The 23,293-nt window shown below is 50.4% G+C and overlaps 2 protein-coding genes across 7 annotated transcripts in view; one reads left to right on the forward strand and one right to left on the reverse strand.

The window, feature by feature from the left end:
- The window catches only part of NOC2L (NOC2 like nucleolar associated transcriptional repressor), a 54,691-nt gene extending 36,578 nt beyond the window's left edge, over positions 1-18,113 (forward strand). Inside the window, exons 16-19 of the mRNA XM_074848463.1 lie at positions 1,201-1,314; positions 6,236-6,371; positions 14,943-15,083; positions 17,673-18,113. Of these exons, the coding sequence (XP_074704564.1) occupies positions 1,201-1,314; positions 6,236-6,371; positions 14,943-15,083; positions 17,673-17,818 (537 nt within the window). The 3' untranslated portion in view covers positions 17,819-18,113. The remainder of the gene's footprint in view (positions 1-1,200; positions 1,315-6,235; positions 6,372-14,942; positions 15,084-17,672) is intronic.
- A 2,055-nt stretch (positions 18,114-20,168) lies between these two features.
- Positions 20,169-23,293, reverse strand: part of SAMD11 (sterile alpha motif domain containing 11) — a 175,223-nt gene continuing 172,098 nt past the window's right edge. For all 6 annotated transcript variants that reach the window (XM_074848458.1, XM_074848456.1, XM_074848459.1 and 3 more), the window contains exon 14: positions 20,169-21,818. In XM_074848458.1, the coding sequence (XP_074704559.1) occupies positions 21,570-21,818 (249 nt within the window). In that variant the 3' untranslated portion in view covers positions 20,169-21,569. The remainder of the gene's footprint in view (positions 21,819-23,293) is intronic.

The raw sequence follows: 23,293 nt of genomic DNA on the forward strand, positions 1-23,293 counted from the left end.
ACATTAGATTGACTTTTTACTGTGGGGTGATGCAAAGCCTCTGGGCACTGTGGTAATCCAGTTAACAGGTACAGTTCTGTGTGGGTTTTAAGTTAAAGGGATGTTGGCAGGTTAAGAAGAATGAATTTTAATATGACATACCACCACCCCCCTTTCAGCACTAACACGCCAAATGATTGAAGCATAAAAGAATTTTTAACCATCTAATTTGCTTCCCACCATTTACGGTGTTTGCACCTCCTTATTCTCCCTGCTTGGACAGCGGAAATGGGCTCGGCACTTCTTCCTGCTCTGCTCTCTCAAGGTTGGGATGAGTCCAAGACCCTGCAGGGGAATGTTTGTTTCAAAAATAAACACTTGGCTGTAGAACAGGGGGAACGGGCAATCAGACATCTTTGGTACTTAGGTCTTGTGTGAGGTTTTTCTGAATTAAAAAGCAAGAACTGAGCAGGTGATCAAATGCCTCCATTGAAGGAGCAGGGGACAAGTTTTGTCCTGATAAGTCCTCTGATCTGTCCCTTGGATTCCTACCTTCAGGTTTCAGTTGAAGTAATTTCTTTTTCATTACAGTAGGCTATATCATCTGACTTGGCTTCTGTGTCAGTGTCTTCTCACTAGAGCTAGAGTAGAAGTGAGTGTTCAAGGCCAAGATAGTAACAGTGGATCCCAGAAGGCATTGAGCTGATTTTAGGAGAGCCTGCTGTGAGTTCTTAGCAATTCTGAGAATCAGGCCTCTTCTAGAAGGGAGAAATAGGAATCTGGGAACCTACATTTCAGGCCACTGTACTGAGAAAATTTGGTGATCTTCCATAAGCTAAAGCATCTTATGTACCATCATAAAGATGCTCCTTTATGAGGACTTTATAAGTAAGTTACTTGCATAAGTAAGCTGTTGCATTGGCCAACCTGTCCATTAATCTTTAGGCTTGCTTTGATTTCCCTGCAGTGCCCAGGCATTCCTTTACCTCAGGAGGGTTGTCAATCACACCACTCCTGACTCAGTAGTTGCTTAAATGCCTGAATTCACACCGGGTCCTGCTTGCTTTCTTAGTCATGGTTGCCAATTTCCTACCCAGAAGCTGGGAGAAGGTGGTTTGGGAAAGGGTCTTAACCTCTGCTCTTGGCTTCCTGCATTTGCCAGAGTTGTATTGGAAGATGCTTTGAAAACCTTTCTTAAATTTGCACCCACTCTCTCCACAGGAACAATGGGAGAAGCAGGTCAAAGAGGAGGGGACACCTCTCACCAAGTATTATACTCAGTGGAAGAAGCTAAGAGAGAAGGAGATACAACTGGAAATCAGCGGCAAAGAAAGAGTAAGAATGAAACGCCTAACATCATCTGTGCCGGGGGAAGACAAGGGAGCCACGTCCTGGCAGCAGGATGGTGCCTGGTCAAAACCAGCTCTGCTGGTGTGAGCTGAAATTGGCTCAAGCTGCATGAGTGCGTAGGCCGGGCATTCTTGGAAGGAGCATGAGTGTTGGTTGGATGGCAGCCCGTGTCTTCAGCTCCCTGCGGATTTGTCTTGCTGGGATCTCGAGGAGCAACATCTGTGTCCCCTGCCTGCAGCCTGCCCGTTTGCCCAAGCTAAGAGGGGATCGGTGAGAGAGGGTGAAGTAGCGCTGGAGTGAATTTCCTCCATGCCTGTTTAGGCTCGTGCTGTTCAGGACCCATTGGTACAGCAGCTTTGTGATGCAAGGCTGGGAAGCTGCAGACAGTAGTGAGAGAGCAACTGTGTGCACTGGCAGGGGTAGTTTGGGTAACAGATTCGATTCTCTGAGCAACTGGGGCAGTAGCCTGATGGTGGATGGAATTTTTGGAACAAACTTGTGATGTAGTTTGGAAGTTTAGACTGTACACACAGTTCCTGTTCTGTGTGTTCATCCCCACACTCATGGGCCTTCTCACATTACTTTGGGCAGTTTGCATCATTTCTTGCAAACTGCGTTGCTTTCTTCATAGTAAAACAGAGGGGGTTGAGCTTGTGTGGGCCTTCAGCTCTTTTTCCAGCTCTGCAGAACATGACTGGGTTGCCATGCTAAAACCTAACTTTGCAAGCGCACAGGAAGGGGAAGATCCCTCTCAGCAAAGGGAATATCAGAGATGAGCTCTGGTTTGCGTTTTCTGATTTCAGGTGTGTGGGGGTGGCTGGTTCTGAGGTGGGACTTGCTGTCTGGACAGAAGTGCCCAGACTGCCAGTTCCCATATCTCCTGCCCAAGGGAAGGCTCCTTGGCCACTCTTGGTGGCACTGCACTCTGGGATGCAGAAGGTGGGGGTGGGAGCTTGCTTGCATTAGGAGGCTAAAGGAAAGCTGTCTCAGTGCTAATGCAATGAAAGTGGCTGAGCTAGGCTCTTGGCCAGGGAGCAGGAAATAGATATAATTGGTGTCTCCAGCATATGGTGGGGAACAATTAAAATAATCGATGGGATGTGAGGATGATTGGCTCTGAGACGAGTCCCAGAGCGTGGTAGAAGACCTGGGAGATCCTAGAAATGCTCAGTATCGTATACCAGCCTGAGATAAGGACAGGAGGCTGAAATTCCCTGGGGCAGCCATGCAGAGGGAACAAAAAGCACGCTTGTTTTCTGTGCAAACCCAGCAGGAGAATGTGGCCTTTGCAGAAAGGAAATTAGAGGGTGGGAGCTAAGAAACAGCAAGAAGTGATGGCTGTGAGTGGGACTAATCTCTTGCCCAAAACTGGCCTTGCTGGGTATGAGCTGAGGCTTTCCTGGTACTGAAGCAGCTATCACAAGGGGAGAGATCAGCCCTCGGTGTAGACAAGCCCCCAGCTCGTGGTAAAGGGAGGAGGGGACCTGGAGCTCCTTGGGGTGGCCAGGACGAGCTGAGGTGGAGAGCAACCCTTGAGGGGGATGGCTTTCATACAGAAAGGCTGAAACCAGGGGAAGTCTGAAGGGCAGTGACAGAGACTTGTTTTCTCTTGGAGAAAGTGGGCTGAACAGATAAACTGTGGAGAGAGACGGACTTCGGAGTTCGCTTTCCGAACGGGCTGTGGCTGCCTGGCGTCTTTGCTTGGTGAATGGGGCTGTTGTCTCTCTCGGTGGGGACTGCTAGCTTAATGATGCGGCATTGTGAGCCCCAGCAGGAGAGTGAACACCATGAGGCCCATTAAGGCTGGGAAAATCCACGTCCCATTAGCAGCCATTGGGGGGAAAAAATAATAACAGAAAAAAAATCAGCCTGGCCTCTCAGCTGCTATGAGCTGCAGCTTGCCTTATATAACAACGCTGACCCCGTCTGCCCATTCCATTTGCTTTTCCCAATGGTTTTTAATGGGATGTAGACTAATCGGCTTCGTGAGACTCAGTAGATAGTAACCCTCTAGCTGGGGATTAAAAGACTGGCCCCCAAATTACCTAATTACTGCTGTGTGATGAAGACAGGCTGTATCTGTGAGCTGTGGCTCAGTACAAGTCTCATTCCTTTGCTTTGTGATCACTCCACAGCTAGTAGGGTTTTTTGGTGCCTTTATTTTGAGGTGCCCATCTTGAAGGCGCTCCTGTGGAGTCTCAGAATGTTGGACGTAAGCACAACTGGGCATGATTCAACAGCAGCTCCTGTTTAATATGCTCAGGTTGAAGTCAACCAGTACCGATGTCACCCAAAACTGTAGGCTGCCTTTGGAAATGGGGACTTTTCCTAGGCAGTATGAAAACACAAAGAGGTCCCAACTAACAGCTTCTGCTCCTTGTTGTACATGCCCTGAACAGGATACTGGAGAAACTTTTCACAATATTGAGATAAGTCTTTCTCTTTTGCTCCCTTGAATTGGAGAAGTTTGGAGAATTGGAGGAGGCTGTTCCACATCATGTACACGAGACATTTTACTCATACACATCTCCATTTCCACTTTGAATCTAGTAAGTGATGTGTTCCATGGAAATGCCCCATGCTCAGGATGCGTGAGGAGAGAGAATAAGACCTTGGATGATTTTTCCAGTTCATTTACTGCTGCTGAGGGTTAATAGTGACGGGGGTCATGGAGAACAGCACTAGCCAACAGGGACTTGGGCAGTTGATGCAGCAGTTGTTTGTTGTCAAAACTGGGTTTCTGCTTCTGTTTGTGATGCTTTCAACCTCAACTATTTCCTGATTAGGCAGTTCTGGACTCCTGTTTAACTGCTGCTGTTGCTGAAGAGGGCTAGCAACCAGTGCTGCCAGACAGGGGCTCTGCAGGTCGCATGGCTCCTGGCACAGAAGAGGGCCCAAAGGTGCTGCCTGTGACTGGGAGACTTCCAAGAGTGGGCTCAGCCGTACTGATGACGCACCACAGTTCCCAGTACCTGTCAGAGTGACCAACTCTGGGACGTGAGAGGCCTTGGCCCAAAGGGAGTTACTGAGGGAGGACATGGTGGTCCAGGCCTTGGGCTGCAGGAAGCAGCGGTGCTGGGATGATGGCAGCCTGGCCTGCCTGAGGCACTTGCAGAGGCAAGGAATGTATAAACTGAAAGGGATCGGGTACGGGGACTGTGTCTCTGATCGCAGCCTAATGCTGGGTTAGAAGCATAGCTGCTGATATATTTTAGCTTCTGAGACCTTTGTGTTTTATTTCTGGAGCCTCTCATTAAATCAGTATTTCTGGAGCACCTCCTTCTGCCCTCCCACCCTCCGTAAAGTTGTGTGCCAGCACAAATGAGAGGAGTGAAGCATGAGCCTGTCTTGTCCACCAGAACTGGTAGAGGCTAAGGAAAATATTTTCACCCTAACGGCTCCCCTGCCCCACGATGGAGCTTGCTGGGGCATAACCACCCGAGAAAGGAGGTGGTTACAGTATGTCATTGGGTCAGCTGAGGGCAGCTGTTTGGCAGTGACTCTGGGTTGCTGCTCTTGCTGTGTTTTGCTTCCCAAGTCTCTTCTCTGGCACGCAACGACTGCTGTTTGGAGAGCCAGTCGTGTGCTGCTTTCTTCTCACATCTTCCCAGCACAGAGCCAGCCCAGCAGGTCTCTGCAGGGCCAGTGGAAGGAGAGACATCTCATAGTGGAACAGAGCAGGTGGGAAGATGATTTAAAATTAGGACCCTGCAAATGGTGATTGGTGATTTGCTCCCTTCTCTGGCCAGCTCCTGACTTTCCATCCTGGTGCTGCAGGTTATTGCTTGTAAGTGCTCAGCTCCCAGAATCAATATTGCCCATCTGGGGACCATAACCGTGAAACAGGCTGGGAGAAATTGCTGGAATTGACTGCAGGAGCAAATGTGTGTCTCTGTGTCTCTCGTTGTCTCTCCCCTCCATCCCTACTCTCTCTTTGAGAGCTGCCTTTCTATGTAGACTGTGCTTTGCTGCTGTTCCCGCTGGGGGAAGCTCATGGGAGGGTTGAAGTGGATGCGGCCAGAGAGGAGTGTGTTGAGGGGTGGTCTGACGGGTGGGAGAGAGCAAATGAGTTATTACTCGCAGGGCGAATGTTTCCAAGCAAGCTAATGTGTGCTAATGCATGAGTGCTTCCCAGGAGGTGTGCAGCCAGGCACGGGCAGCGGGCAGCTGATGTTCAGAGAGCACTTGGGATTTAATTTGCATTCTGATTATCTTTGCCCTGCTGGCCTGAGCCCTTGCAAGTAAATCCTCCCCATAATCCCCCTCCGGAGAGGTGTAAAGATCAGTGAGGTGGTGTCAATTGCAAGTGCTTAATGGCATTGATATTGGCTGGCTGCAGCAGCAAGGCTCTTGGCCCGTTGATCTCTGTAAGGGCTAGCGACCGGGGAAGCCATGGTACAGACAGACCTGAAGCATCTTCAGCACCTTGTCATTTAGCTGTGCTGAAATCTGCAGCCAAAAAGACAAGTGTCTTTGCTACAGCTGCCACAGCTTTTGGCGTGGGTGGAAAACTGCTACTTCAGAGATGACCAGCACACTCTGGCTTGATGGTGCTTAGCTGCCCAAGCTCACAGGGCCTGCGTGGCTTTCAGTCCAGCCTGCTTGTCAAGGATGTCTTGTGTTTTTATCCATGCTAAGGTACCAGCAGTAGATGGCCCATTAGCAAAAGTAGTTTATTAGAGAAAGATCAATAGAGCAGTGGTGCTTTGCATGTATCATTCACCTTTGTAACCGACTCACAAATCTATCTGTTGCTCCCCTAGTTGGCAGCAGGCAGACCCAACTGTTCTTGGCAGTGTGGCTTACACATACTGGGCAAAGCCAAGTTCCTGTGTTTAAGCTCAGCATTTTAAGTTTAAAAGTACAAATTAAGGCTGTTCTTACTGTTGGTTTTGTTTTTTCCCAGCTTGAAGACTTGAACTTCCCAGAAATTAAGCGTAAGAAGCAAGAGGAAAGAAAGGAGGAAGATAAGAAGGAATTCAAGGACCTCTTTGAGCTGGACAGTGACTCTGATGAGGAGAATGTTGGATTCCCTATAAAAGGTATGGGGTTGGGGCTGGGCATGCCTTCTCCTTGTCCAGAATTCCATATGAATTGGGTCAACACAGCCCTGCCCTAAGGGGGATGCATGCTGGCCACGTTCTGTTCAAAAGGTGTACAGAATGATGATGCCTTTTGGAGGCTTTTTAAAGTGACAGACAGAAGGTGGTTGGGAGGCTCTTATCTTTCTCTCCTTCTCCTACTTTGTCAATCCAGCTCATTTTAAAGCCTTAGTCCTTCATTAGTCTTTGTCTGTACGTGACCCATACTCTCTCCTCCCCTTGGCACCTTTCTTTTGTCAGACACTGATCTCAACATGATAGCCCAAGGACCAGGCGGTGTTTGGCTGAGCACAGACCCTGCTTTCAGAGGCTTCAAAGCAGCAGCCATGGTTCATATTGTAATTCCCAAAGAGCAGGTTGTCCTTCTTGTGCTTATAACCTGTGCAAGTTCTGGGCTGAAGTCTCACCTTGGAGAACATAAAAGCGATTGCTGTCGTCTTGCGCCGTGAGTGGAGGTGCAGAAATCCATGTTTTGTTTCCACACCTATAAAAGAGGAATAAGAATGTTCTACCTGACAGCATGCTGGGTCTTTGCTGTATACATCATTGCAAACAATAGCTATCATAGGGGCTGGCTACCAGAACAAGGATCTCTGGTGGATGAATGGTTATCCTCTCTTTGCATGCACTTCTGATTTATTATTTTATAGTGACTGATGCTGCAAGTATTCTTGACAGGCCAAGAAGGTGTAGAGCCTCTAGAGAAAATGGGGTGATGTCACTCTCTGGCTGTGACCACGAGGGGGCCACAGTAAATTGTGGAACCTGCATGAGAAGTTCACCGCATAGTTTGAGGAAAAATTCAGGTGTTCTTCTTGTAATTTGGAATGTTTGGGCTATCACAGGTTTTCTAAATGCATTGTCATTCATATAGTAGGGCAGCTTGCAGGATTACAGAGTTTTCTTGTTTGGAGATTTAATCTATGGATAAAGTCCTTGTCTGTTGTGCACGTTGTGAGGCATGAGGATAAATCTTCAGACTTACCACAGGACCAATGGGCATTTGTCTCCCTCAGAGGCACAGGAGGAAGAAAAGGTTTGAAAACTCTTGTTTGATAGCTTGAGGTTGAAGTCAGTGGATTTTGTAGGTGACCCAGCAAAGAATGGGAGGAGAGCAAAAGTGAGCACGTGGCCCACCAAGGTACTGAGAGATCAGTGTGACATCAAAATGATTTGCTGAGATACATCTTTGAGGTGTGGGGTTGTCCTGGCTGCCAAATGAGTCGGAGCCTTAGAAGAATCCCAGTGGCTTCTAAAAAAGCAGTGATAACTGCAGTTCAGAAGGCAGGTTGCTGGGAGCCAGGGAAACCCAGGCTCTCCTCCTGTGCCTCCCAGGAACTGACTTGATGTACAGTTGGGAGGTTTCTTGGACTGATGGACTTCTGGATGCACATTGGGATGCTAACGAGGCAGGTCTGTGATGATACGGTGGCAGCTGTCTGTCTGGCACCTAATGTCCACAGCTTCTACCTTATTTCTGGTGCTCGCTGTAGGAGTCTGCTGAATATAAAGGTTTGCAATCTTTTTTTTTTGCTTTTACCCCCCTGCCTGTACATGTGCTTGTGACATCTGTCCATGAGGTTCTTTGGCAGCCTTAAGGGGCTGACATATATCGCGAAGAGAGTGCAAATGAGGACTAAGGTCCGTGTGATATCAAAGGGCTCTCCCTGCTCTGTTTGTGTGAGTCCCACAGCTGCAGTATCTAGTCCTCAGCACCGCAGCGTCAGGAATGGGTCTTGCCTTCCAGCATTCCTGGGTCAGCTGCCTCTCCGGAGCCTTTGTTCTTAGTAGGGTGTTTTCTGGAGGGAGGGAATAGGCCCTGAAGGCAGCTTCCATCTCAAGGAGCAACTGTGTGCAGCCCCACCATGGATCCTGAGGCGCTGGGTGGAGGCAGCGGGCGCTGGGTCTGTGCTGTAGCTTAGGGTGAAGTCCCCTCCGGGCAGTGGTGTGACTCCACAGTGGGAAAGGGACCGGGAACAGGGAGGCTGGGAAAAGCGCCTGTGTCTTGGGAGATGCATACAATGAGCTCTTGTTCTTACTCTGTGTGGGGTGTGAGATGTTCCCAGCCGCACTCTGCATTCAGTAACTGTCAGGGCTGGCTGCGGATGGAAGTCAGAGAAGCCAGTGCTTCAATTTGCTGCAGTTCCCTGTCTTTGTGGCCATTGTTCTACCGGGTGGCCAGATGCAAGGGAATTTGGGAGGCCCTGCAGCTGCTGTGACCTGCGTGCTTGCTTCTTTACCTGTCATGTTTGAAGGCATGACAATCTCCTCTCTTCAAATAAGGCAAAAGGAGAGTCTGGGATAATGGAAGGACTTTGTTTCACCTTGAATCAGCCTCAAACTACTTCCGAGAGAGACATGTTGAGCAGGTGATGGCAGAAATCTAGGCAGGAAGGTAAGACTGCACTGGATGGACCTTCTGGGAGAGGAAAAGAAGGAATATATCCAGAAAACAAGAAAAGCTGAGAATGCCCAATGATGCTGACCTTGAAAAGTGATAGGGAGAGACCTGATCCAAGACAGATTGGTGCTATGAAAGTACACTGGAACTGAGGTGTTGCGGGGATCTGGGAAGCTCGTCGGAGCAGATCAGCCCTTCTGACACAACCCTACTTCCAGACGTGGACAGGAAGAGATGGGGTTGGTGGGCGATGCCCTTCCTGTTCTGGGCATGGTCTGGGAATGCCAAGGCAACGTGGGAAAGAATAGGAGGCTCGCTGGGAAGGTCAGCCATACCCAGAGACATCCCTGCTCTCCTCATTAGCAAGGCTTAGCAGCAGCACGCAAACTCTGTTCAGAGTTCCTATTGGAAAGAGCCAGTTCCAGAATCCTGGGGATGTGTAGGTCTCTGCAAAGAAGGGGGAGGGAGGGACTTCTGGAAAGGAAGGAATTCCCTGCCAGAAAAGTCCTAGCTAGATAGTTGCAGTTTTCAGTTGCATCCTCTTACGCAACTCCATGGGTTAAAATCTGTGAGGATGGTTGCCCTGGTCTGGAAAACGCTCTTCCCCCTGATGATTACTACATGAAAATCTGGATTTCAGAACCTGCTGCTGGTGCAGCATCATTGTGGCTTTCAGGTGGGATGTTGGGTATGGAGACGTAGTGAAAATGGCTCCCACCTCTCCCCAGCCACAGCATTTGGCTTGTCAGAGACTTTACTGTGTTGACAGGACGTTCTTCTTCTGATTAGTAGTTGTTTTGGCCTGTCAGGTCCCAGACCAAATTCACAAGAGTGGAAAAGTGCCTGCTAAAAGCCAGGAAATCATCAGTTTTCTGTTATTTAGCTGCTGTTCAAAGCCCCCCTCACACCTTTTCTTTTGACTTAAATTAAGTATTGTATCAGTGAAGTGTTGATTTCAGTTTACACTGTCCCTAATCTCTCTGGAAGAAGGTAGGCCTGGAAAGCAGCTAGAGTTCTTGGGTTAACCACTGCTAGCCAAAGCATCTTGCTCATTAACTAACTTCTACCTCAAAGACCTTTGTATTTCTCACAGCAGAGCAGGCTTCTGAAGAGGTCTTTCCAATCCCAGGCAGGGAGTGAATGGAACATTTTACCCAACCTCAGGGGGTTGGGGAGCTCCCTGTTCTCACAGTTTGCCATTACTCATTCCTGGGGGAGCCAAGGGTAGGTGATAAAAACTGTCCCTGCACGTGCGAGGGGAGTAACATGCAGATCCTGGTGCCTTCCAGCAGCACTGGTGCAGTTGTGCATGACCTTCCCTACTGTTCTGAGCGTCCCCCTCTTGTCCACCCCCACCATTTCCAGCTGTGCTGCAGCAGAGAAAGGAGATTTGCTGCATCCAGCCCCAGGCACTGCCTCAGGAAATGGCCACCAGCAGTTTGGTGTTTGCAGCTCAAACAGCCCTTGGCCCCAGTGTGCTGCTCCCAGATGGGAACCACCCGCCCCTGCTCTTCCCCACTGGGGATCAGGAGCATCTGGCAGAGGCACCTCCTCCAGAATCCTCCCGGACAGCATCCTTCGAGCAGGCAAGGAGAGGCCGCTTGAATAGGAAGCTTCCTAGACTTCCCAGAAAGTAGGAGAAACTGCGGTGTGGGCTGGGGAGCAGATTCAGATGGGGCAGGTTCCTGTGGGGAGAGTCAGTGTGGGCATAACCCTGTGGCAGTGGATTCTCACAGGGCAGGTGCTCCTGGAGGTGTCCTTGGAGCGACTCCGAGGTGAAACTCGGCTCCAGCCAGGTGTTACAGCCTTGAATCCTTCTGCCCTTCAGCTCCAGGGCTGCACTATAATTGCATCTGTTGAGGAGAGGAATAACGGGCAGGTGCATAAAGATGAGGCTGCAGGCTGAACACCTCCAGTGCTCCTGTAGTATATGGAGATGCCAGGGAAGTGGAAAAAGTATGTTCAGGGCAGGGGAGGTTACAGGGCGGTCAGCAGCTTAGAGATGCTGAGGATAGCGGAGAGACCGTTTTGTTTAATATCCACCGCTGGATCTGTTGGTTCCCTGATTGTGCCTGATCCTCATTGTTAATGCGGCTTCCACAGCATCCTCTGGTAACGTGGTAAGACATGCCACAACTTCTAACATAGACGTTATTTGAAAAAGCATTTTTTTTCTTTAAACCTACTGCTCACTGAACTCACTGATCGGCCTTTTGTGCTGGCTACAGCCATCAGCCTGTTTTAACAGACCGTGTAGGATCCAGACATAAACCTGTCTCTTAGGCCTGTCTTCTTCTGAATCCTAACCCCAGTTTTGCGTTAGGCCGGAGATGAAAGGCTGATAGCAGGCCATCCACTCCCCTCGGCCCACACCTTCCTACTCCTTCACGTCCTGCAGGAGCCAGCAGTAGCTAAGCTCTCTGATCCTTTCTTGCCTTAGCTGTAGCAGCCTCACAGCAGCCAAAACTGTGATAAGCCATTTATCTTTGACAGCAGCAGCCTTTTCCCTAGCTCCGTAAGCTTTGCAGGTCTTCAGTCTCTTCTTTCCTGAGTCCCAACCCTGACTTCAGCCTTTGCTGTAGGCCACAGGTTCCTGGTAGAAGCCTCCCACCCACCTGAATCTTCAGTTCTCACTTCTCAGGCCTTGCCGAATCCAGCAAGGAATGAATGAGTGAATCTCTTCTGAATTCCTGGCGAGACCAGCAGTAACAAGCGTTTCTGTGTCTGGTGTCACGTTTATAGAAGTTTCATTGAGTTTCTTTGTGGTTTGAGCCCCCTGCTCTGTCAGTACCAGCACTTCTGTTTATTTTAGGGGTTCCTGAAAGAATGGAGAGGGTGGTGGGCAGTTCTTTGGGATTCGGTCAGGAGGTTCATCAGCATAAATCCATATCTGCTCCTTTCAGAACCTGGAAGTTAGGAGCACTGGTTGGAGTGGGGTTTGAGACAGGACTTTGAGTTCCCATGTCCAGGATCTCGGCATAGTGGTCCTTCTAACAAGGTGACGCTGCCTGTTGGCTGCCTGTTTCTGGTTGCTTTGTTTTGGTCTACACCTGGCTGTGGTACAGCCACACCAGGGAATAAATTGCAGGCAGTGCATTGATACGTGCAGCAGATATTGGCTGCCCAGGAAAAGGAAGGAAAAAGTGATGAATTTGCAAACTTTTTTTTTTTTAATCTTGTGGATCTGAGAGGAGATTCCCTCTACCTTGTGCGGGTGGAGCTGAAAGCTGCCTGCTCATTTCAGCAGGATTGCACAGCCCTGGCACCCTCCCCAAGGGGGCAAAACAATTCCATCCCATCAGGACAAGCTGCCCTCTGGAATGGAGAAAGCATTTGGCAGGCAGGAGAGAGTCCCTTGCTTGGGTCGCTACAAGGTCTGAAAAGGGGAGAGAAACAAACTTGCACATTTTGGGAACCCACCCCCTAGCGCAGGCAAGGGCAGACAGAGCCCGGAGATGGGGAGGAAAGAGCGTGGATTTGATCAATCTGTGTGTCACTGGTGGGGGTGGGGAAGTTCATGCGTTCCTCTCATTTACCAGCTGACAGATCTCTGGGAGGAAAGGCGGCTGCTCCTGGAAATTATTAATGGCTTAGAAAGAGGTGCTGGACTGCCTCGTCATGAGACAATTAAAGGCGAGAAGGGAGTATGGCTGCAGCGTCTCTCCAGGCCTGGCTGTAATGAGTGATCTGTCCACATTAGGTGTTGGTGTGCCTCTAATGAACTTGAACAGGTTTCTTCATTTATCCCTCACGTAATCATATTACATCAATTTAATGCCAGACTGGTGGGGGCCAGGGGTGTGGAAGGAGAGGTCAGACATTTTCATTTCCTAGCAGAGTAATTGTGGCCCTTCTTAGTGGCAAAATTCCTGCTGTGGGCTGTCAGCTTGAGGATCTAGAGGCAGAGTGAGGAGGAAGAGGGGAGAAGCACTAGTTAACTGGAGCACCCTGAGCATTGTCTTCTGGAGTTGCCGATGTGCTTCTGCCTCGGGAGCTGGAAGCTTGACCACTGGGTGAAGGCTCTTTGGGGGCCTCTGCGTGCGTACATCGGAAGGGGAGGTGGGGGCTGAGCTTAGGGGAGGGGAGCAGGAGGCTGGAGAAGTTCAGTGAATTCCTCTCAGTGACCTGCTGCCTATATCACAGAATCATTCACGTTGGAAAAGACCCTTGGGATCATCCAGTCCAACCATCAGCCCTACTCTACAAAGTTCTCCCCTACCCCACATCCCCCAACATCTCATCTAAACGACCCTTAAACACACCCAGGGATGGTGACTCCACCCCCTCCCTGGGCAGCCTATTCCACTCTCTGACCACTCTTTCTGTGAAAATTTTTTTCCTAACGTCCAGTCTAAACCTCCCCTGTTGCAGTTTAAAGCCGTTCCCTCTTGTTCTGTCACTAATTCCCTGTGAGAAGAGACCAGCACCAACCTCTCCACAACGTCCTTTCAGGGAGCTGTAGAGAGTGATGAGGTCTCCCCTCAGCCTTCTCCTCCTCACACTGAACAGTCCCAGCTCCTTCAATCTCTCCTCACAGGATTTATTCTCCAGGCCCTTCACCAGCTTCGTTGCCCTCCTCTGCACTCGCTCCAGCACCTCGTAGCACGTAGGAATAACCCAAGAGCCCGATACCGAGTTCCTGCCCACCGCTGGTTTCTCCACACGCTCTCAGATGAGCCAGTAGCTGGATCTGTCGGTGTTTTTGCTCGTGCTGCTTGATGGATGAGAGCGTGCCCCTCGGTTGTTGCCTGAGCTGCTCAGGTGCCCATCAATATGATGTGGTGCGGTGAGGAGCGCTGCAATCCATCTCCCGTGGAGCGGGTGCTCTCCGCATGGCTGCGGGCGCCCCAGAGAGCTCCGTCTGTGAGATGTGGCTTCCGATCCCTTGGGGGGCAATTGCAGGGAGGCTGCGTGCTGGCAGAGCTGACAGATGGGTGAAAGCAGAGTGAGCAGGGTGATGACGGGGAGCTGGGGATGCTAGCAGCCGGCTTATTAATGGCTCTGTATCCAGTTCAGTGACTAGCATAGGTCAGCTGCTGAGGAGGGAGGATGGGGCAAAAAATAGATGCCATGGTGGGGCCCAAGAATCACGATGTGAGAAAGATGTACAGCCAGTTTCCAGGCAGAGTCTGAAGTGTGAATAAATAGTGTCTTCAACAGCTTTGTAAGCAAGGGCAGGCAACCTGCAGCGCTGAGCTGGGCTTAGCTCAGGGGTGGTGGCTGGAAGGAGGCAAGAAGCTGGTGGTTCTGCTCTCTCTCTGTACAGAATTTGTATTCTGTCATCTAAATGCCTGGTGACTCACAGTGTCCGGAGCAGGGAGGGAGGGGAGAAGTGCTCCTCCACTGAACTCAGAGGCAGATGACTTTCCTGCAGGCCAAGCACCCAGCAGCTCTTATTACTTCCTCCCAGGCTCCCTTGGACCTGGCTAGCCATCTGCAGAGGGAATTTGCAGCAATATCTATTCCTAGACTTTTTTGTTGTGACTTAACAGTGGGAGTAAAGCTAAGAGAGGTTTACAAGGATGCCCTGAACCCGGGAGTCTACCCCTGTTTTCAGTTACATATAACCATGGAAGGGTGGAGGTGGGTATACACAGGCACTATTCCTCAGTGGAACCAGCCCTTCTCTGGTCTCAGCTGTGTGACTTTACTCCTTCTCCTGTCTCATGCGTGTTCAGTAGGCCCATTTCTTCTCACTGTACTCTTCTGTCTGTCTTCCTCTCCTAGCTTTCATGTCTCTCTGAGCGGGGCAGACGGGTTCATGACAGACATTTGGGTGCTGCTCCATAAATACCAGGTAGCAGGAAATCCTGGGCTTTAGCAGCAAAACCCTGCTCTGGGCTTCTGAGATGATTTCTCTGACTCTGTGTCCTGGTCTCCCTGGCCTCTAGCAGGTGCCTCTCAAATGAAATGCATCCTTCTCTGGGCCTTTCTTGCAAGGGGACATGGCTTTTGGAGAAATATGGTAAATTTTCCCTTTAGTGAGTGTAGGACTGCACTCCTGAGCATGAATGTTGGGACAGCAGTACTTGGCCCTTTGCATATACTGCCTGCATGTCTGCTTGTGTGCTGCTCTTATCTTTCCATTTACACAGTGAAAATACTTGCAGGTAAAGCCAAAGCCAAGGAGCCATCAGACGACAGTTCAGAAGCAAGCAGCAAGGACTATGGCGAGGATGATGATGATGAAGAAGGAAAGTATGAAATTGAGGAGGATGAGGAAGAATTGGAAGATGACAGTGACTCAGATGGTAAGTAGTGCAGTTGGGCAAAGGGGAAGGGAATTATTGACAGCACTGGTAACCGAAGGCTCCTTGGCATTCTGGGGGCTCCCCTGCAGAGGAACCATCCCCTCTTTTCTTGCTGTGCTGCTGTTCTGAGCTGTAGGTGTCAGGAGGGACTTTGACACACAGACACACACGTGCCCTGGACCTGGCACACAAAAACCAGCAAAGGAACACCACGTGCCCTGGACCTGGCAGTTCTGAGTTTATACTAAGAGGAGAGTGAAAGGGTTAAGGTCTTTGCAGGCCTTGCTCTAACAAGCCACCAGTCCCTTTCATCTCTTTTTCAGGGGCCTCCTGCAGAGAGGCTCAAACAAACTCTTGAAGTACAGCCCACCCCAACGGGGTACAGAAACCTTGCTGCAAGGCTCTCTGCAGGTTACACGTGCACGGGGGTGTGGAGGGTGCACTTCACTTTTCATCTGAGTGGTGCCTGGGGTATGGGGTGCTGCACGGTGTAACCCTTTGGCTGCTGCTTCTCAGCTGCTCCTCCCAGGATAGGACTGGTAGGAGATCTTGTCCAAGCCCTGCATTCATCTGGGGTTTTGGCACCGACACGGTGAGATCACGCCGTGTAGAACCACTGGCTTCCATCTGTGCGTGGTCCTGATCGCTTCTGCCCCTTCGTAGCCGCTGCCCAGAGACGGCCGGGGTAAGTGGTGGGTGTCCACGTGAGAGGCTGCTGGCTGAACGCCAGCTGTGTCGCCAGGGCTGCACTAGACCCCAAGCCAGGCTTTGTCACAGCTGAGGAGAGAGTATCTTCCCCTTCCGTCCCTCACGCAGCGCCGTGGCCAGCTCGAGAGCCTGCTCGGCACCCCGAGAGCGAGCGCGCGGCTCGGCACCCCGAGAGCGCACAGCTCGCCGTGTCGGGCCCCGTCTGGCCGGTGCCTGCCAAGTCTCTCTGCTAACTTAGCAGACGGAAGCTGGGCCTGCCAGGGGCTCTGGCTGCTGTGGTGTTCCTTTGCTGGTTTTTGTGTGCCACTCGCTTAGGCCTTTGTATTAGAGGGCCAAGGCTCTGCTCCTCTGCATGCCATTGGGTGTGATGTGTGGTTGTGGGGAGCAGCCACAAAAGCTCCTGTGTGCAGGCTTTCTTTACTAGTTTGGGGAGCAGGAAGGGGGAAGGAGTCCAAGTGAGAGCAAAATCTGACTGATTTAGCACGGCAGATGGCTGTGGCTTGGCATGCACACCCAAACCTCGGCGCCGAGAATAGATGGGTATTATTTGATGCATGTTCTGACAATGCTGTAAAGGATAAAGAGGGAGAGTTTTCCCCCCTCTGCCTACTGGAGTACTCAGGCTGAAGGAAAAGCACCCTTCCTTGGTGTCTGGGGGAGCAGGAGCTCTGATCCTCCCTCCCTTCTCCGCTGATGGCAGCTTCCTTTGCTTTGGGCTGTAGGAGCACGGCGCAGAGCCAGCGGAGTCCCTTAGTGCCCGGATACTGGGGTGTAGCAGCAGTGACATTCAGACCGGGTGCTCCCGGCCTGTGGCACTTAGCCATTGATCGGGCAGGGCAGACAGGCAGCTCCGCCCCTCCCAAGTCTTAAGCTCCATGTGCTGAGCGTTCCTGTTGTGCTTTTTACCAAAACCACACATGCAGCCTGGTCGGGTGATGGAACAGTGAGGAGCTTGTGTCCGTGAGAGGTTTCCCCGCCTCCAGCCGGCCAGAGCCATAGGGGAGAACCCTGCCCGTGCTGTCAGTGCCCTGGGGAGGCACTTCTGTGGTCCTGATGCTCTGGCGTCACCAGTGCAGTTTGGAAAGATGTAAATTGCAGTGAGCATCCAGCCCCTGATCCGGGTGGCCAGAGGCAGCTTTTTGTCCTTTTTGGCGGGTGGGCTGAAGGGGCAGAGCCTGGCAGCTGATCCAGGGAGTGCTGAGGAGAGGGACACTGCTGCCCTCTGCAACCTGCGAGAGGCTGCGGGCACAGGGCCGGAGGGGGGAGCTGGTGCTGAGCAGCTGCTTTGCTGGCAGAGCCTAAGAAGGCTGGTCTGCAGGGCTCGCTTTGGAAGCAAGGTGTAGGAAGCTCAAGCCACACTTCTGGAATGAGAGGGAAGGGCACTGGGCATGGGGACATGTACTGTCCTGCACAGCCCCTAGAAACCAGTTCTCATGTGTGCTCCCACTGTTAAACTATCCAAAAGGAGGGAGCTTGGAGCTAGTTTTGCATTTCACAGTCTTGCTGTTGCCTATGACAGCTCCTTCTGTCAGCTCGTAATGCCCAGCCTGACACCTCTAGTGAGGAAGACTGACCCAAGCTGTGAGGGTGGAAGGTTTGGAGGCACTGCCTGGCTCGTGCCCCCCCCCCCCCCCCCCCCCCCCCCCCAGTTCTTAGTTTGTGTTTCTGCCTCAGGCATAACAGTTAGTTAGGGCTCCTCTGCTATCGCCCCAAGTGCTGTGCTGAGCACCCTGCAGCGCTCTCCGACCGCTATCTGGGAGCTGCAGTGGCGCCAATAAATTAATGAGAGTCTGGGATTAATTAGCAATGAGTTGCCTTGACTCGCCTCGCCCTCGCTCCCAGTAAAGCAGGATTTACACCTCTCACTCTTTCCACCCACAGAGGAAGGCCAGGAAGCCGCTCGGGTTTCCCGAGGGTCCCAGAAGCAGAGGAGCTGCACTCGTGGGATGTCACGATCTGACCTCGAACAGCTGGCCCAAGGAGAAGAGGACATCGTGGAGGACTTGGCTTTCTCTGATGATGACTGAGCACCCTCCCAGCCACCCCCTCCACGCTTATCCCTCCTGGATCAGCCACCCTCCAGCACCCAGAGCTGGTTCTCAAGGAGGTGGTAAGAGCTGGGGAGCACGGAGGGTGGGAGCCCAGCCCCAGGCACCACCCAGGACTTCTCAGTGGCACAGCAGAGATGCTGCTTGGACTTTCAAGCTTTTTCTACCAGTTTTGGTTTTGGTAACAGTAAAATTGTGGTCATGTCAAGGCCAGTAAAACTGCTCAGTATAGGCAATAAAAAGCCCTCATTAAAATCCACTGCTTTAAATAGCACAGGGTTCAGTTTTAGCTGCTGCTGGAGTGTGAGCTGCCCAAGGGAAGCACAAGTTCTTTTGTCCAAGGGTCTTCCTGTCTGTCAGCCAACCACCCACGTCACCCCGTATTTTGCTCTGGGCCCTCACCAAACCCTCCCTTTTGCCAAGAAATTCTGAAGGGCTGCGTAGAGCTGTGCATCCTCACTGCAAATGGAAGCCTTTATCGGTAACATCAGAAGCAGCTCAGTCAGTTCAGTCAAGCTGGCTGTAAGTATGCTAAAGGAGTTCACTTTAAGTGCCTTAGGATATGGGGGGGTGTGGAGATGGGAGGTTGTGCAGGCAGGAAGGAATAAGAGGCAAAACTAGTAACGTAGGACACGTACTTTCATTTTGTGATGGCTGTTGGATCTGTGTGCAATACATTTGTTTAGCAAAAACAAGGGATGAGTCTGAGCCCATGCTTTGTAAAACAGACCTTTTGTTACCCATAGTGACATACATCACCTCTTGCTGGGGCCAGTCCTAGCTGCTGCTGAACACCATTATTCTGAGAGCCCTGGAAACAGAGTGGTGATTGCAGGGGGTCTTGGGCACCCAGCCTTTCTTTATTAATTACCTCAAAGCCACTGCATCACCGGGGCAGCTTCTAAATGCAGCTCATGATGTGTCTTCCTATAGGAGTAGTGCTGGGGGGGACGGCGTGTAGCTCAGGGTGGGTAAGGGCAATTTGTCATCTGCTGGGAAAATATAAACAGCGTCTCTCTTGAGACCACTGTTAGTTTGCAGGACTGGCAGCTAGGAGATGTATTTGTTTGGAAAAGAAACTGGAAATAGAGGGTATTTGCTGAGAGAGGTAGGAAAAGCTAAGTATTCTTAGGGCATATCTGACAGAATTAACTGTGCCTTTTGAGAGCATTGTTATTTGTTAATGCAGATTTTTGGAAAAGAAGATAGAGGGCCAGGAATAAATATGATGATCTTTATTCTCCCCTGCCACCATTCAGTGAGGTCAGCAGCTGTCTCTCAGGGCTAGGGGTGGCCAAGCTACCATGGTCATCTCTGCCTTCTGCACTTGTGTTCCCCTCCAGCATCCTTACTCCTGCACACCACAAGAGGACAAGATGCTTTTTTAAAAAACATTTTAAAAGAACAATTTTTTCCCTATTTTTTTTTTTTTTAAAGTAAATTCTCTTTTCATGGAGTCAGAAGAACCACAGCTCAGAAACATTGCCTTATTGCAGATAAAACCCCAAATGTACTGCAGCCTGGCTAGCAGTCTCCCTCTCACACGTGTAAGTGATAACAACTCGGTGTACATAAAGAGGTAATTATGCTCTTCCTGTCCTACACGAGTGCTGCTCCTTCCCTGCTTCCAGACACCATTACCACACAGGTAATTACTGCTGGAGTACAGCATTGTGGGGTGTTTGCTTCATTCTGTTTGTTAGGTCTTTCTGGAGCTTAGCAGCAGGAATGGGGATAGAGAAGTCATCTTCTTCCCCATTGCAGTAATTACTAGACCTGCCCTTCCTAGACATGCACCAGGATCCCCCCTTCGTCCTGTAAGGGCAAGGAAGTAACCTCAGACATTACTAATTCAGGTTTTATTGTTGACATCATCATTATTATTATCATTTATAGCCCACTTTGAGGGGGCCAAAGCACCTGCTGCTTCATTAGGGGTTTGGGAGTGCTCAAGCCTGAGGTTCCCTGAGGCTGGTAAAGCCTGTGTCTGCAGGCAGTGACACTGAGGAGCCTGGGGTATGACTGCAGAGATGAGAACTGTAAGGCCCTAACTCTAAAAAAAAAAAAAAAAAAAAAAAAAAGTTTTTAACTTACCTCTTCTTCCAAAAGAGAAAGGAGTTGCTTTTTCTCCTTTTGCTCAGCCAGGCAAAGCGCTGTCTCCCTTTTGGCAGCTGTGAGCCAACCCTCAGATGGGCTTTTAGGCCAGAAATGCAGCAGCTCCGAGGCACCGAGAGTTACCGACACAGAGTGTGGCCCCAGCGGACACACAGGGGAGGAAGAGAGACTGCTGGGGTGAAGCAGCCACTTGCAAGGAGCTCAGGAAGCCAGGTACCATTTGTAAATTAAGTGTTTTTCTTTTTTATTTAAATTGATTGCTGGAAAGCATTTTTATCGTGATGTGATGGATAATGACTTTTTTTTTTTTTTTTACAATATAAAGAAGCTAATGTACCACCAAGCTATTTTGTAAGAAAAACGGTAGCACGTGCAACGTTTAAACAAAAAAAAAGGGGGGGGAGAGAGAAAAGTACCACATGTGATTGTTGTTCACAACTGTACAAGTCACAGGAGGTCACCCCCAGGAGTTACCATCTCATTCACAGTAGTAAAAACTCTACCCATTGTTTTTAGCCTGAATCCCCCAGCATCCCTCCCCCTCCTCTGGGAACGCACAGGTATCTGTCTCATGGTCCACAGCAGGCCAGAATGTGCAACTACATCCACCTCTGTAACAAGGCTTGAAAAAAAAACCAAAAACAACCCTATGAACAAAAAAACCCACCCTAATGTATAAATGAGTCTGTTGTACATGTGAAGGAGGGAGGGGGCCACATCGGAGCGAGGCCTGTGACCCTTCATCCAACCGAAGCACACGCTTTTTTTTCTTCTTCTCTTTAAAACAAAACATCTAATGAAAAAAAACCCAAACCTCTGCAGGGCTGGAGCACAGGCAGAGTCCACTCCCCGTGTGTGCTGAAAGGGACAACGTGCCGGGGAAGAGGGCAGCCCCTCGCCTGGGGGACAGCACTGAGCTGCCTGTGCCGTACCATCCACACTGAAGTAAACATGGACCGGAACTTGCCTTTTTTTTTTTTTCTTTTTCTTTTTTTTCTTTTTGTCTGTCTTTGGTATTGTTTTAAAAGTTGCTAGAGATGCATAGACACCTGAATGAGGAACTGAGTACAGTTTCCAGGGAGGAGGAGATATTTGGGAAGGTGGTTGGTTTCCTTTTTGATGGGTTTTTTTGCTCAGGGGTGCCGAGTACCGTGGGGAGGAGCAGTGCCTGTTCCCCCTCCCTGCTTGGAGTCACACCCAGGAGTTCCTGAAAGCCATGTTTCTTTGAAGGCAAAGAAAGGCATTCGTTCCCTGTCCGTGGCTCTCCATCTCAGACTGGTGAGCGAGAAGAGGTGTGAAAGGGAATGGGAATGCTGCTGCCATCCTCTAGAATCATTTCCTTTCTCTTCACTTGTGTTGTCTCAGTACATCTTTGGATAGTTTTCTTTCCTTCCCTTTTTACAGTTTTTAAAACTTCTGTGTGGTTGTTGGTTGTTTTGTTTTTTTTTTTTTTTTAAAACAAAAAGCAAACGCATCCAAAAAAATTAAAAACCTCCCTTCCTCACTCCTGTGTCTCACACTGCTGAGGGAGGCTCTCCTGGTCTCTCAAAATGCATTACCTTCAGTTTGTTCAACTGAATCTCAGTTCCAGAAGCAGTCAAGAGCTGTCCTGCAGTTAAGATGGAGGTTTCGTGGTGTCGTTGATCCCGGCGATGATGGAGGGGTTTCCGTTTTCCTGCTTTGGTGAGATGCGGCTGGCGGAGGGCAGGCCGCTGCTGAAGGGGGAGGCCACGCTGCCCGTGGAGGACGGCCGGAGATCGGCGGCGGGCAGGTCCCGCTCCGGTGGCCGTAAGCCAGGAGGCTGCAGGGGGAAAGCCATGGGGAAGCCTGCCATGTACAGAACTCTGCCCACTCTCTTGGCGACCTAGTTAAAAAAAAAAAAAAGGGAGGAAATAAAGGAATAAATACAGGGGGGCAAAAAGGGTAGGGAATGTGCACAAACTCTCTTCAGAAACCATAGAAACTGCATTTTCACACAATCCCAGAATCATCTCGGTTGGAAAAGCCCTTGAAGCTCCTCCAGCCCCACCATGAACCTCACACTGACCGTTCCCAACTCCACCAGATCCCTCAGTGCTGGGTCAACCCGACTCTTCCACCCCTCCAGGGATGGGGACACCTGCCCTGGGCAGCCCATTCCAACGCCCAACAACCCCTTCTGCAAAGAAATCCTTCCTAAGAGCCAGTCTGACCCTGCCCTGGCGCAGCTTGAGGCCATTCCCTCTTGTCCTGGCGCTGGTTCCTTGGCTCAAGAGACTCATCCCCCCTCTCTGCACCCTCCTTTCAGGTAGCTGTAGAGGGCCATGAGGTCTCCCCTCAGCCTCCTCTTCTCCAGACTAAACCCCCCCAGTTCCCTCAGCCGCTCCCCATCAGACCTGTGCTCCAGACCCTGCCCCAGCTCCGTTGCCCTTCTCTGGACATGCTCAAGTAATTAATTTTTATGCAGCAAGCCCAGGTTCTGTACTCCAAAGTGAACTGCAGATGGAAGAGCTAGGTTACAGCATTTGAATGAAGAGCTACCACTCCCAATCCACGAAAAAAAGCCCAACCCCTTGCTGACCAGAGAAGCCCAGGGAAGGTTTCCTCCTCTCTTTTTTCCTGAAGGACTCCCTGTCCTGCAGTAGTGCTCTCTAGCTCTGTTTTACCAGGCACGGTGTATCACGGTGAAGAGGGCTGAGCGCTTCCCACCGCTTCTGTGATTTCATTAGCCGGTGCCACTGGAGGAACAATTTGATGGAACTCCGCTGCTCTCCCTCTGCTAACCCAGCCCAGGGTGCTGTACAGGACAACACACAATGGCCACTTCTGAAGAGCAGGAATTGCTCTTAAGCAGGGGGCAAGGGGGTGCAGGGACAACAGCGTGAGGGAGGAAAAAAAAATCTGGCTACAGGGTGGCTGCTGTTAACTGCACAGGAAACTATAAGCCTGCAGCCTCTCCCTTCTTCTGCAGTACCCAAGAAAACTCTCCTGAAGCAGTTCTCACCTCCCAGCAAGGGCCAAAGGCCCCACAACTTTCCAGCACCTACACAGCTGTTTCGCATTTAAGCTTAAACAAAAACACAGGCTTGTGTTCAAACCAGACAACTGCAGCATTATTCAGTTAGCAACATCAGGACTTTGCTCCCCACTTACTCCCCACCCCCCCCAAAGCCTTATTATAGAACTTTAAACACTATTGATTAAATCGAAGCAGGGTTTTTCTAGTTTCAGCCCATATCTCATATCCCCCCCACCAAATCCGATCTAAGAATGTCTGTGAGCTATTTGGCCTTCTCTGTTTTTTAAGAAACATAAGAGTTTTATTTCCTACTGAATTGACCCACAGGGAACAATTGCCCA

Source organism: Strix aluco, chromosome 22 (assembly GCF_031877795.1).
Source record: "Strix aluco isolate bStrAlu1 chromosome 22, bStrAlu1.hap1, whole genome shotgun sequence".
Lineage (NCBI taxonomy): Eukaryota > Metazoa > Chordata > Aves > Strigiformes > Strigidae > Strix > Strix aluco.